Source organism: Desmodus rotundus, chromosome 11 (genome assembly GCF_022682495.2).
Source record: "Desmodus rotundus isolate HL8 chromosome 11, HLdesRot8A.1, whole genome shotgun sequence".
In the NCBI taxonomy this organism is placed as follows: Eukaryota; Metazoa; Chordata; class Mammalia; order Chiroptera; family Phyllostomidae; genus Desmodus; species Desmodus rotundus.
The window spans coordinates 15,101,404-15,115,506 of NC_071397.1; the positions used below are offsets into that span (position 1 = coordinate 15,101,404).

At 38.6% G+C, this 14,103-nt stretch overlaps 1 protein-coding gene across 4 annotated transcripts in view; it reads right to left on the minus strand.

Moving 5' to 3' along the window:
- The window catches only part of CRISP1 (cysteine rich secretory protein 1), a 33,835-nt gene that overhangs the window by 18,399 nt on the left and 1,333 nt on the right, over positions 1 to 14,103 (minus strand). For 2 of the 4 annotated variants that reach the window (XM_053913900.2, XM_045193206.3), the window contains exons 1-2: positions 10,323 to 10,431; positions 5,347 to 5,408 (exon numbers count right to left, since the gene is read on the minus strand). In XM_053913900.2, the coding sequence (XP_053769875.1) occupies positions 5,347 to 5,408; positions 10,323 to 10,383 (123 nt within the window). In that variant the 5' untranslated portion in view covers positions 10,384 to 10,431. Of the gene's footprint in view, positions 1 to 5,346; positions 5,409 to 10,322; positions 10,432 to 13,261; positions 13,436 to 14,103 lie in introns of those variants that run through there. The other 2 variants (XM_053913898.2, XM_053913899.2) reach the window with 2 other exon arrangements.

A 14,103-nucleotide genomic window follows, 5' to 3' on the forward strand; every position in this document is an offset into this window, starting at 1 on the left:
ATTTGTATGAGAAAACATTAATGTTTACATCTGTAAGTATAAAATAGGGTTCAAATCAGCTATAATCTAGAATTTACATGAACAAAAAAATGTGTTTACCTTTTATCCTATGATTCACTAAGAAGAAAAATCACTCCTTAATATTTTAGGTTAACATTAATCACAATAAAGAGCAGCTTTTCTGTGTTTATGATACATCACATATAATTCATATCCTTTAAAAATAGTGATAAAAGTTATATAGTGTGATTTGAGTGATATCGATTTATTCCTCAACTACTATAGGACTATCAATATAGTTTCTGAATAGATCAGATCCAGTGTCATACCTTTTTCAAATATAGAAGTAGTTAATGTCCTTTATTTTATAACTCCAGTTTTGGCGTATAGAGAAAAGGCATAAATATGGGCATTCAGAAGACCTACATAGAGGCTGTTCCATGGGAACATTATTTTCTCCAAAACACACTATTTTGGTGCTGTTTTCCATTCATACTGCAGGTGGCTCTGGTCTAGGCTAGAGGAGAGGTCGGTGACTCCCAAGCATCCCCTTATCACTGCCAGATTATAACTCTCCTTGCTCCTCTGGAAAACCCTTCTCCAAGAAAACTAATGGCACTTAGCTTTATTGTAATACCACCTCATCCTTGAGTATTTATTCTCCTGTGACAATTTTCCTGTCATTTCCTCTTATTTGTAGACATTGGGTCTCCTGAAACAAATTCATTTTGTCCACCTAATGACTTAGTCCACTTGAGGGGCTCAGCATCCACATAGATCATTCTAGTGGACGTCTCAGGCCTGTGTTCTCTTCCTCTATTAAACCTGTTTTACAAACTTCTTCAGTTCTCCACCTGGGCGGTCACAGTCTGTATCTCACAATCACTCCCAAAGGCCACACCTCCCTACCCAATCACCTGGTCAAGCACCTGGTCTTCCCAGTTGCTAAGTTCAGGCATTCTCTTAGCCACCAAGCTCATTCTTTATTTTCTCTATTTTTCCTTTCTTGTCTTCTCTTGCTTTTCTACCCGTGTACCCTCATTTCAACAACTGTCTTGCTAAAAGATCAAATCCTTTGCCTGCCCTTCCCCCTAGAGGAACACCCCACCTTTGGATGGGGCCAAAAATTTCCCTGCCTGCATTAAGTCAGCTGAGTATTGGCCAAAAGATGTCAGACGTAACTATTATCAGAACCTCTGATCTCAAATTATCCTTTAATTCTGCTCATCAGTTCTGCTCACTTACCTGCTCAGGTCACATTGCCTCCCTACACAATGTTATAAGAGCACTTGAGTGCTCCACCCTAGTAACACCTGCCTCTCCCCATACGTCACACTTTCTTCAGTGGAGAGAAGCTATCAGAGGGCAGCTGCTTCAACTTCTCTTCAGACTGCAGCTAAATCTTTTGTGGTACTATGGAATAGGTCACGCTTTCTTCTGTGTTTTTTAAACTATTTTATTGAAGTATAATCAAGGTGTAAAATGTTGTATGTATTGTATGTATACATCTCAGTGAGTTTGAGATCAGTATACACTCAGGAGGCCCTCACCACCATCAAGACCATAAACATATCCATCACCTCCTAAAGATTTTTCCCACCCTCGTTGTTATAACTTTCATTATTATTTTGTGGGTGGGGAAGAAACACTTAGCATAAGATCTGTCCTCTTGGAAAATTTAAAACAGGATATCCACATATGAAATAATTAAACCAAATGCTTATTTTACACCATACATAGATATCAACTCAAAATGGATTAAAGAGTTAAATGTAAGACCTGAAATTATAAAAGTCCTGGCCAAAAACACAGGTGAAAAGCAGCTATTGGTCTTGGCAAGCAGAGACTATCAACACTAGAAATGTTCAAACCTACAGAGAATTTGTATGAGTTTATTTGAGCCAAACTGATGACAATTGTAGGGAAGCAAAACCTCAATGGATTGAGAAAATGCTCTGGAGAAGGGCAGTAATGCACCTTATTTTATTCATTACAACCAAAAGAGGATGCATAAGTGAGTTACATGAAATCTATTGGTGATAGATTAGGGACACAGGAGAAAGCAAAGCAGGGAAACCTCTGGAATTGGATAAAAAGTAAAGTGGTAGACACATATTTCTTTTATACAGGAGGGTATAAGAGAGTTGACAGTTAACAATTAACACAGTAACAGTACCAATGAGGGGATTTGTGGTCGCCCTCTGGTGAGGTGCCTGTGGTTGCAGGGGTCCCAAAAAAGGAAATCTGACATTCCCAAGGTACGTTATCATAGATGCAAAAAGACAACGGAGAGGCTCTATTGAGGTAAAGATGGACTTCTGTCAGATTCTAGACTAGGATGTGACTATCTGCCACAGCCTGCTCTTAGAGCATTTTCAACTTTACGCCATCCTTTGTGGTTACGTTAGGTTCTGAGTTTGCCGGGCTGCCACACAGGCCTCCCCTGAGCTTGTCATGTGGCCCCCTTTGTTCAGAAGACAATGAAAGCAAAAACTAACCAATAGGGTTATATCAAACTAAAAAGTTTCTGCCCAGGAAAGGTAACAATAAAATGAAAAAGGCAATTTATGGAATGGGAGAAAATAGCACAAACCATATATATCATAAGGGGTTAATATCCAAAATATATAAGGGACTCAACAACCCAGTGGCACAAAAAATAACCCTATTAAAAATTACTCAAAGGACATGAAGAAACATTTCTCCAAAGAAGACATAGAAATGGCCAACAGGTACATGAAAAGGTTCTTAACCTCACTATTCACCAGGGAAATGAAAAACAAAACTACAATAGAATATCTATCAACAAACATTTCTTTGAATGGCAATTATTAAAAAACAAAAGATTTCAAATGTTGACCATGATGTGAAAAAAGATAACAGTTAGTGAAAATGCAAAGTGGTACAGCCATTATGGAAAATTGTGTTGGGTTCCTCAAAGAAGTAAAAACAGCTCATTCTTTCAAAAGCACATTTCACAACCAGTGCTATTTAGTCCACTCTCCTCCACCTCTCCCCAAATCTCCTATTACTCACTATCTTTCCATTTTATCTGCAACCATTTTTTGTGTTGGTCCTTCTCACTGGCATTTATTCATGATGATGATGCTTGTGTCTTAAAATAAGTAAATGAAGCTATTGAATTATCTCACTTCCCCATTCAATCATTGTCCTTTCTCTCTACTTTCTTTTCCTATCGAAATTCCCGAAAAGGATGCCAGCACTGGCTGCTATAATCCCCTGCTGTTTAAGTAACATAGTCTTACATTCACCCTCTCCTCACTTACTCCACTTAAACAGTGGGTTTGCACCAGTGGTGATATGCCCCCTCCCCAACTTCCCTCTCTTCCCACTAGGCATTAGACCATGTCTAGAGAAATTTTGGGTTGTCAGACTGGATGAGGGAGAGAACTCTGCCATATTGTGGAGAGAGGCTAGTGATTCTGCTAAACATCTTATGAAACCCCAAACAGCCCCGAGTCACCAACAAACTCAATCTGTAATTCAATATATTCTTTAAACATCTTCATTCTACTTGGTCTTTGGCAGCTAAGTCCTTTGACTAAGCTGTCAGTGTAAAAAGTCTTTTTCTTAGTGTAAGGGATGACACATTCTCTTCATCTTTCTCCTGGTCTCATTTTTCTCTTCCTTCACTTGGACTGACTCTGGCTATAGCCTGGCCTTCTATTGGCCTCCCAGACTTAGCACATGGCCCATCATCTCTACATCCTCCCTCTCACTGCCCTATCCAGTCCCTCACAGTCTGCTCTCCAGTCATCAACCAGAGTAAACATTTCAAAGTACAGACACAGTGGAGTCACCGTTCTACTGAAAGTCTTCAACCATTTACAAGTCTTAGAAAGAACCAAATCTTTAACTGAGCCTAAGAAGACCCTGCTGACTTCCCAAGCTCTATTTGGGACATGCTCCCTTCCTTCTCTCTGCTTCAGTCTCAGTGATTTTCTTTCTGTTATTCCAATGTGCCAGTTCCCACACTGCTGAGAATATTTGCCTAAGCCTGCCCCTTTGTCCGTAAGCCCTTTCAGCTTGCTCTACCAAGCCATGTCTATGTACCCTTTAGAGCTGAGGCACCATGTCCTAATCACCAGAGAAATCACTAGTTACATTCAACAAGATCAAACCAGCTTAGTTACCTGCTTGCCACTCCCTATACTTTTTATTCAAAGACCACATTCTGTATCATTTACCAGATTCTCATGGAAAACTTTATATCTCAGTAAAAAAAAAAAAAAATCTGTCCAATTAGATGTCTAGTATCCCAGTAAAGTTTAACATTGAAGAGAATTTTAAAATAACATTCAAGCCTTGGCAACCAGTCTATTTACTTTCTATCTGGAGTTTTAAAATGGAGAGTATTACATGCTTTTGGGGGGATTACAAATTGAAACAACTTATTATTTACTTTAACTGAGATTCATGTGTTTGAAAGGCTCTATTTGTCTTATACTCATGTTTTCATTTAAAATTCTTAATTTTCTATGCAAATTGTTTATCAAATTACATGTAAATGTTCTAATAACTATCTGCCTATAGAATATAGACATGCCATTTTATCAACTCCTTCAACCCTTTCATATTTTTTCTTTGTATTCTTGGAGAGTATTGGATATCAGTATGTGATACTGATTCCTTCTTTCACATGTCAACCTGGGCCGGGCTGTCTCCAAGAACGTGGGCTAAGTGGCCTATACTAGTGTAGCATTAACTAGGTCTTAAAGCAAATGTAGTTTGCTCACTGTCTGCCGTCCCCTACCCCCAAACCTCCCGCACTCTGAAATGATTGCTATGCTTCAGCTTAGCTTTTCCTTACTGTGAAATGTGAAGATCCTTCCTCTACATTGGGGGAGTAAATGGGCAGAGAATCAGAGGGAAGGAAGGAAGAGTCTGTGAGTGATATGATCTAGATTAATGGAACACTTACCTTTTCCAAGTAAAAACAAAACAGTGTTTCTTTTCCCCCATTTAGTCATGGAAAACACATGGATGAATTATAAATAAGAAATTCCTGCCCTACATTCTCAGTTTCATTATTTTTTTTTAATTATCCAGAAGGACTATAATAAGCATGAGCCCACAGAAACAAAGTACTTAAGTTTACTGTTAGGCTCTGCCACTTCCTAGTTATGTAACCTTGGCTACGTGACTTAACATTTCTCTGTAATATGGGATTAAGACTAGCACTTGCCTAACAGGTCAATGGTGAGAACTAGGTGAGTAATAGAGTCCTCACAACAGTGCCTGTAACAAGGTGAGTCTTCTACAAGGTTAGCTCTTATTTCTTCCAAGAAGTAATTATGAAATACATAAACCTCACAATACTCTTACAATCAAAACAGGCAGAAAGCCAGCAGCAGCCGCCAAAAATAAGAAGCGTTTCATTGTCATTCCTGGAAAGAAAAGTAACATAGTTTTAGATTACCGTCAACTCTTGAGATAAAGTTGTGTAATAAGACATTTTAAAAACCGCTTTTACATTTATTTGCATTTTCTGTGAAAAGAAAGCAGCAGGATCAGAACAAGATTTAATATATTAGTCACTGGGATCAAGAGGAGAAGTGAGACCTGTGATTGGAGGAATAATGGAGTTAATGTATTAATCCCTGGAACTGTTGAATATGTTACATTTATAACAAGAGAGAATTAAGGTAGCAGATGGACTTCAAATTGCTAATCAGCTGATTTTAAAACAGGGAGATTATCCTGGATTGTCCATGGGAGCTCAATGTAATCACAAAAGTGCTTAAATGTGAATGAGGGAGGCAATGTCAGTGATGAATCATGAGAAAGACTTGACCAGCCACTGCCAAGGTTGAGGCTAGAGAAGGGACCATGCACACCAAAGAATGAGGGCAACCTCTGGAAGTAGGAAAAGGAGTGGACATGGAATCCCCCTGGGCTCTCCCTGCTGATCGTGATTTTAACCCAGTGAGACCCTTTGGGACCTCTGACCTCCAGAACTGTACAATAACAAATTTGTATTTTTTTTTGTTTTTCTTTTAAGATTTTATTCATTTATTTTTAGAGACAGGGGAAGGGAAAGACAGAGAGAGGGAGAGAAACATCAATGTGTGGTTGCCTCTCACACAACCCCAACTGGGGACCTGGCCCTCAACGCACACAATGTGCCCTGACTGGGAAGCGAACCAGTGACCCTTTGGTTCACAAGCCAGCACTCAATCCACTGAGCCACACCAGCCACAGCAAATTTGTATTGTTTTAAGACAGTAAGTTTATAGTAATTTCTTATAGTAGCATCTGGAATAACATAAAAACACAGAAAGATTAGATCTGAATTCTCTATTTCCCATAGAGAAGAAGTGTGATCTTGGTACGAGTAAATTATGTACGTGTTTTGGAGACATTCTATAACATCTGATTATTCTGCTAAGAATGGTTGTCACTGGGAGTCAGGATAATCAGTTAATATAGCCTCTCCTTTATTTCTACTCAGTGGAGGTTGCTTTAAGATATTAATAAGTATAGGTGATTAAATTCTGTTGGTACCTTTTTTTTACAATCTGCCCGGATTATTTCTGAGTCCATCCACCCTGCTAAGTGATAAGCAAAAAGGCTAACAGTTTGGTTCTGAAAGAAAACTTTCAAGAGCAGATTAAATGATGTGTGCAGAATAAAACACATGATGTGGCTTGTCACTCCTCTCAGGCTTCCCCTGCTCACTGCCGAACGTGTCTGATATCAGGAGAATTCTGTAAATTATTTTTGTTCAGGGACCATGCACATGTAAACAATCTCTTCTTTATTATTCTTTAGCCACCTTTTTCCTTCTCTTCCTCTCTCTTCACCTCCAAAATGGCACATACCCTTAAACCCCCAAATGTATAATATTGTGACATAGATAATGAAATAGGCACCCTATTCTCTTACTTAACCCTCCAAAACTGCAGTAAGACAGGATTTTTCCCTGAGTTAATTAAAGAAAAATGAAATAAAAAGACTTACTGAAATATAGTAGGTTAATATATGTAAACATTAATATTTATTATCTTGTTATTTATACAATTATATATATATGCACATTTATATGAGTATATATTCACTAAAGTGTTATTATGTAAGTTAGGCCCCATTATGAGGCTGGCTGTAACATCTATTGTTGCATTTTCTGAGGGAAAACTTTTGGGGTTGGTGTGTATGCTTATTGTCTTAAATATTACAATGTTTTCATGGGTATGAACCTCGTACATACATGTACATAACATGTACCTCAATTATACCTAAAAAAAGCTATTAAGGAGGTTTAAATTATGCCCCCAAAATTGCTTGCTTCATATCAATTAAATCATTGGCATTGACAACTCAGATTTTGTCTTTTAAGTCCTTTTTTACCTTTATGACAAATTCAGCACTTAGATTTACACATAAACACACAATTTCTACAAAATATTGTTTGTTATTTTTCCCAGAATTTCTATCATGATTTATTATGAACCTTATTTTGATAATGTGAATGACTTTTAATTTACATAATAAAATTTTAGCTGAAATTTTATTTTAGGCTGTTAATATTTTTCTCTTTAAGTAATGTTACGAATACATTGTTCAAATGCCCACTGGAGCAACTGAGTCGAAACATGAAGTTAAAGGGTGATACCTGGCTATCAGTAGTACGTTAAGTATTTGGGAATGAGGATTAAATTCAGGTAATTACGAAGGTGTCAGGACTATTGGCTCAGAACTCTTATGGAACTACAGCCTTTGGGCTCTGGGGGAGCCCTCGGAGACTGTCAGAAGGTGGGACTGGAGGGATGGATAACACCAGGGAAACCAGCAAATCCTGCGGAAATAACCAAGGGGCAGACATGGGGATTAGAGCTGGAGAGGAGGATTAGAGGGTGATGGGGGTTGCGGGGGTAGAAAAGTAAGTGGGCCCAGGGTAGAGGCTGTGGGGACCCAAACTGAGGCTTATTCACTAGAGAATTAAGACAGGATTTGTCCCAGGGCCTAGACCACGGACAAGCCTCTGGGACAGTCTAAATGATTCCCCTTCACCTGGAGGACTGTAGATTTAGGAACTAAGTAGGTCCTGTAACCTAAAAATCAGAGTTGCTTGTTCTGAGGTAAAGGAAGCTTTTCTGAACAGCAGTATCAGAGAGCAGCAGAGGTGTCATCCAACTGACTTCACCCCCAGTCCCCACTTCACTTATTCCGTACACAGTGGGCAATTTTAAGCCAACTCTTAAAATATTTTCAGACAATAATACCAGAAACTTGATAGATGAGTTAAATGTACTTTCATGTCTCATATTGTATTGTTATTAACATGTAAACAGAACATGGAACTTTGTAAGATATATTTAGTACAAGGAAAGATCAAAAATGAGAAAAAAAACCTGAGGAGAATTGAGCACTGCCCCCTGGCATCCCTTAGGTATGTGTTCTGATGTATTGAATTGTTACACCGTGACCATTTCAGAAAGCACTTACATGAAGAACAGCTCCTTCCAGGTCCCAGCCCAGGAATTCATAAGAATGGACACTACAAGGAAAATGCTCTCCATCTTTTTATATTCTTTGTCTCAGGGAATTTGTCCATTCAAACATTACTAAGTTATGTTTTGTAGAGTACGTAAATCTTAAGCATACAGGTCGATAAATTTGCGAACATATATATACATGTGTAACCACCACTGAAAGCAATCATGTGAGGGTGTCAGCACTCAAGAGGACCACCGCTCTCCCTTCCAGTCAGTAACTCTCAAGAGTAAGAACCATTCCGATTTCTGTAGCTATGGGTTAGTTTTATCAGTTTTGAAACTTCATATAATTAAAAATATCTATATTTTTAGTATCTAGCCTCTTTCACTTGAGGTTAGGCTTGTGATACTCAACCAGGTTGCATGGGAGGTTCATTTTTGTTAAGAGCTATGTAGTATTCTGCTGGGTGCGCACAATATAAGTCACCTCCTCGTTCTATTACTGACCATTTTCTTTTCAGTTTAGAACTGTTGTGAATAAAACTTCCATGAACATCTTATGCATGGCTCTTTGTCCATGTTACTATTCACTTTTTTGAATATACCCACATGAGTAGAATCATTGGGTCATACGGTATACATATGTTTTCCTTCAGTAGGTACTAAAATATTTTTTAAGGAGTTATAAAAATTTATGTATTTTTTCTTCCACTAGCTTCATGTCCTCACCCATATGTGGTATACTGTCTTTTTCTCTTTTTTTAAATCATTTTATACATTATGTTTATGTAATCATATGCATATCAAAGCTTTAATTTGTATTTGTCTAATGACTAATGGTATTAAATACATTTCTATGTGTTTATCAGCCACTTTGTTACCATCTTTTGTGAAGTTTGTCAAATCTTTTGCCCACTGTTGTAATTAGCTTGACTGTATCCTATTGGTTTGCAGGAATTGATTACATGTTTTTGATATAAAGTATTTCTCAAATGTATATATTGCAAATATCATCTCTGTGTGCATGGCTTATTGTTTGAGCTCTTTTAATTTTATCTTTTGTTAAACAAAAGTTCTTAGTTTAAATATGCCTAGCTTATCTCTCTTTCTGGTTAACACTTGTGCTGCACACGTGTGTATGTGTATGTTTTCTGTACACACGTGCAGTGTGTGTCCATCCCATTGAAAAATGTTCCAGTCATCTCAAAGTCACAAATCATAAAGTTATTTTCTTCTAGAAGCTTGACTCAGCATGGATGAAACTTTGGAAATGAATAAAGCTAGACGACTTATACTGTCAGGCATCAAGACTTACTGCAATGCTGTATGTAGTTAAGACAGATGACTAGTGGCACCGGTGTACATAAACAAGCCGATGTGATATTGTAGAATGCAGAAACAGGTCCCTGTACACAGCTGCCTGATTTAGGACAATCCATGAAATGCCTGGCGACTCTCCAAGGTAGGATTTGGAAATACCCTACCTTCAGTTTTAAAAAAAGACTGGGCCCCTGCCTGCTTGAGTGTGAGTCTGCTTGTTTTGGAACAGTCATATAGTTCACGAAAGAGAAGATGCCCATTTGGCACTTCGAGATCTATGTTACCCCACGGTAATCTGCTTCAGTGCAAGAAGTCCATGAGAATCATCTGAATAAGTAATAGTCCTTCATAATTGTTAGTATGTCCAAGTTCATCAATCCCTTTGTTAAAAGCATGGAAACATCTAATACTTAGATGATAATTGATGGTGTTAAGACTGCACAGATCTCTTAGTTAACATGATAATGATGCTATCAACTAGTCATGTATTATTAATCTCACCTTTCAAATAAGTAACCCGACACTCAAAGATATTGCATAACTTACCCAAGTTGACATAGTTTGTAAAATTCAGTGTCGTGAGGAGAACCAGATACGTGGTACACATTGTGCTCTCGCTTTTGAACAACACTGCACAGGAAAGCTTCGCTCTCTGAGGAAGTCAGTGCAAGAAACGTGCTTGCAAGAGAGCCAGGAATTTATAGTACAAAGGGCCTGGGAGCATGATAATCAGAGCAAATCTAGAGCTTGTGATGATTACTAAACATGATTGTGAATGCATTTCTGGTTTATGGTCCAGGCAATGTCTTCAGTAGACCTCACCGCTCTTAAGTGTCCACATTTGGAACAAGATGCAAAGGTTAGCTGCACGATTCAGTGGAGCCATAATCAGATAGCAAAAGGTCTGAAAAAAAATTGACCCCACGGTTCAGAGGAGAGAGGCAATCTATCAGCTTTATGATGTGCAGGGATGCATCCATTCAATAAATATTTATTGCAGCATTAATATGGACCATGCTATCTTCTATACACTGAGGACCCATAGAATAGCCAAACATGTAAGCAAACAAACAGTCTCATGAAGTTTGCAGTCCAATACCTGCCATATAGCACACACAGTGCATTTATGGAAATGGCACTGTAAACACCAGATGCTTTGAGGTTCTGGGAATGAAAAGATAAAGAGTCCATTTCCCTGAGGAACTTTCTGTACAATAGGAAAACTATCTGCAAGGTACCACTTTGTCCAGAAGTAATGTGGAAGCAACTGACTGCCTTGAAAAGTCTGAAAATACTAAAATGATTTTAAACTAAATAGTAAAATACTACATACTCCAGATATCCTTTGTGCTAGATAATGATAAATAGGACTTTTTAAAAATGAAGAACATTGTCCCCCAGACAGAAATCATATATGAAAATAGAAAAATCACTCAAAATTAGATATAATCAATTTTTTTCACTTATTATTCTGAAAACTTGGAACATGTCTGGATGTATTAATATATAGCCATTTATATATGAGCATATGGCCATGTATATACGAGTGTATCACCATTTATATTGAAGTCTCTGTATCTTTTTCTTTTTCTCCACATTTTGGATAATGCCTTTGTTCTTTGGAAGAAAGAAGATATTATTATTTAATGAAAGCTTTCCCATGTCTTTCCTGAGAAAGGTCAACTGACTATCTACAAGGGAGCACAAGAAAATGAGGTGAAGAGTGTATACTCATGAGATATTGTGTGTTGTGCTGTTCAGGTTGGGGTGTGACATAAAAACATAACAGCAAGACTGGAGGCTCTTGAGACAGTTTTCTGGCCTTGCCAAAGAGCTCTTAATGAATGCCCGGAAAACAGCCTGTGGGATGGGAGTACTAAATGTCATTTAAAATCGCTCACTGATCGCCATAAGAATGCTGTTGTTGTTGGAAGGGGACAGTATGAAGCTGGGAGCATGCCAAAGCTCATCTGTAAATCATGTAACACTTTACAGAAAGAGAATTGCATATGATCTCCGAATGAAAACTCACAAATTACTGAACAACTTAGTTTTTCTCCCACCTTATAAAAAAGAAAGCTGGAGAAGAATTCTGTTACTTCATCAAACCAGTGTGGTTTATATATTGGAAATGTATGATTTGTCATTCATGCTTGCCACACTGCTGTTTATCAAGATGAGTGTTGATTCAACACCAAGTCAAGTGTTTGTGGAAACTTAATTGCTTTGGTTTTATCTGTTGGTCCTGTCAATTCCTGGCATTGCTCTACCCAACACAATGCTGTCTGTATTTATATCATTGATGTTTTCTTATAGAGTTCCTATCCAGCCTCAAATATGGTTTTAAAAAAATCGGGAAGTGTTTGAAAGCAAAAAATAACTTGATTTGCATGTGAGCCCAAGCATGGATGCCAGTTGGCTGCTTCTGTTCACATCTCTCTTATTTTCATACATTGTTCTTTTTTATGTTGAAGGTTCTTAGCATAGTAAGAAGTAATCTGAAATGGCTTTTTTTCCCCTAAAGCCAAAAACCAAGACACATTGGTCTAACATATGATATAACAACATGATAGAATGTTTTTGATTGGAACTATCCCAGAAAACCCTTGGGTGATAGCTGAAGAATAATGTGCTCATAAGCATATCATGTTTGTTAAAATATATGCATATAAAATAAAACTGAAGCAGGATAGCAAGAAGCCAGGAATATTCTTTGGCAAATGGAATGGGGAAACTGAGACAGACAGCTGATTCAAACTGGCCTCATCCAGCACCCTGATTCGCCTGCCTCCTCCCATGCACAGCCATTTCCTTACACTTAAACCCTGGGGACAATAAGGTTCTGATCAGCATCAGATAATCTCAGGAACAAAGCCTCAGGTCTGTTGACCACAGAGACCGAGTTTTGGTCAAACTGGAGATAACATCTAGGCTTCAGTTATATTTCAGCTCCAGGCCAAGAGAAGCAAAAAAAACCAGACAAGTGACACCATAACTGAGATTGGGACCAGCTGCAATGACAATTGACCCCCTGCTCTGGTGCCAACCAATCAGCAGAGACCAGAACCCTGCCCTGTATGCTCACTTTGATGAGCTAGCAAATTAAAGGACATACACACACACACACACACACACACACACACACACACACACTCACACACCCCTGGAAAAATGATGAATATTCCATTGAGATCCTCCCCTGAGACCACCTGTAAAATTCCTCTCTTTACAAAACAGATAATAGGTCTTGGGCAGGTAGCTCAGTTGGTTAGAGCATCATCCCCATACACCATAGTTACAGGTTTGATACCTGGTCAGGGTACATACAAGAATCAACCAATGAAAGCATAAAAAAGTGGAACAACAAATCGATGTTTCTTTCCCTCTCTCTCTCAAATCAATAAATTAAGAGAAAAAAAAAAAAAGAATCCAGTGCATGCTCTCTCTCTAGAGCATGCCCATACTTTCTTTCTTCAGGTACGTACCTTCACTTTTTTTCTCCTAAGCTCTCAGGTTCCCCAGGAGACTCGCAACCAGGGGGTCAGTGGGTAGTGGTCACTTGTCCTGGGCTGCCCCGAACCTGTCTCCAAGGGCCCTCCTTCTGTCTCTTTAACTTGTTTCCTGAGTCCACACAGCCCAGCTAGCTCACTTCTTCTGCTTCTGTGACATTCTTTCTAAAGTGTCAAGGTGACTCTCTGAGCAGTGTACTTGAATTTTCTCTTTGAGTGTACTTTTACTTTGCAAGCTAAATAAATTCCTCTTGCATTGGAGTTCTTGGCTCTGAATTATTTCTTTGCAGAACTCAGGAACTAAGAGCCAACATCGCCAGTAACAAATACTTAAGAAAATCAATTATTTAACTAGAGGTTGGCTACCAAAAATTTTAGAACACAAATATATAATAAACAAAATAAAGGAAAAAAACAGCATCTATGTGCTAAATATAATTTGAAAATGATACATGTGCAAGAACAGTTGTATACATTATGGCTATAGTATCTTGAGAGCAAGATTCAACCTAGTAACTGTTGCCAAATCAGTCCATTTGAGGCTGATTGCCTCTTTATGTGCTGGGGTATAGGCTGAGAGCCCCTCACAAGCCTGGCTGGGGAATGGGTGACCTGCTGCAGGGCCATTGGGAGTTATTTTGCACATCAACAGCAGGCTAACTAGGGAGGAGATAGGCATGACTCTGACCCATGATGTAACTAGCAGGCAGCTCCCCTGGTTACAGCACCTGTGCAAGAGCTTGGAGATGGTGTGGTCATGCCACAGGGCCACATGTGCCCGGACTAACTATGGAAGCCAAGAAAGGCAGTGAATACGG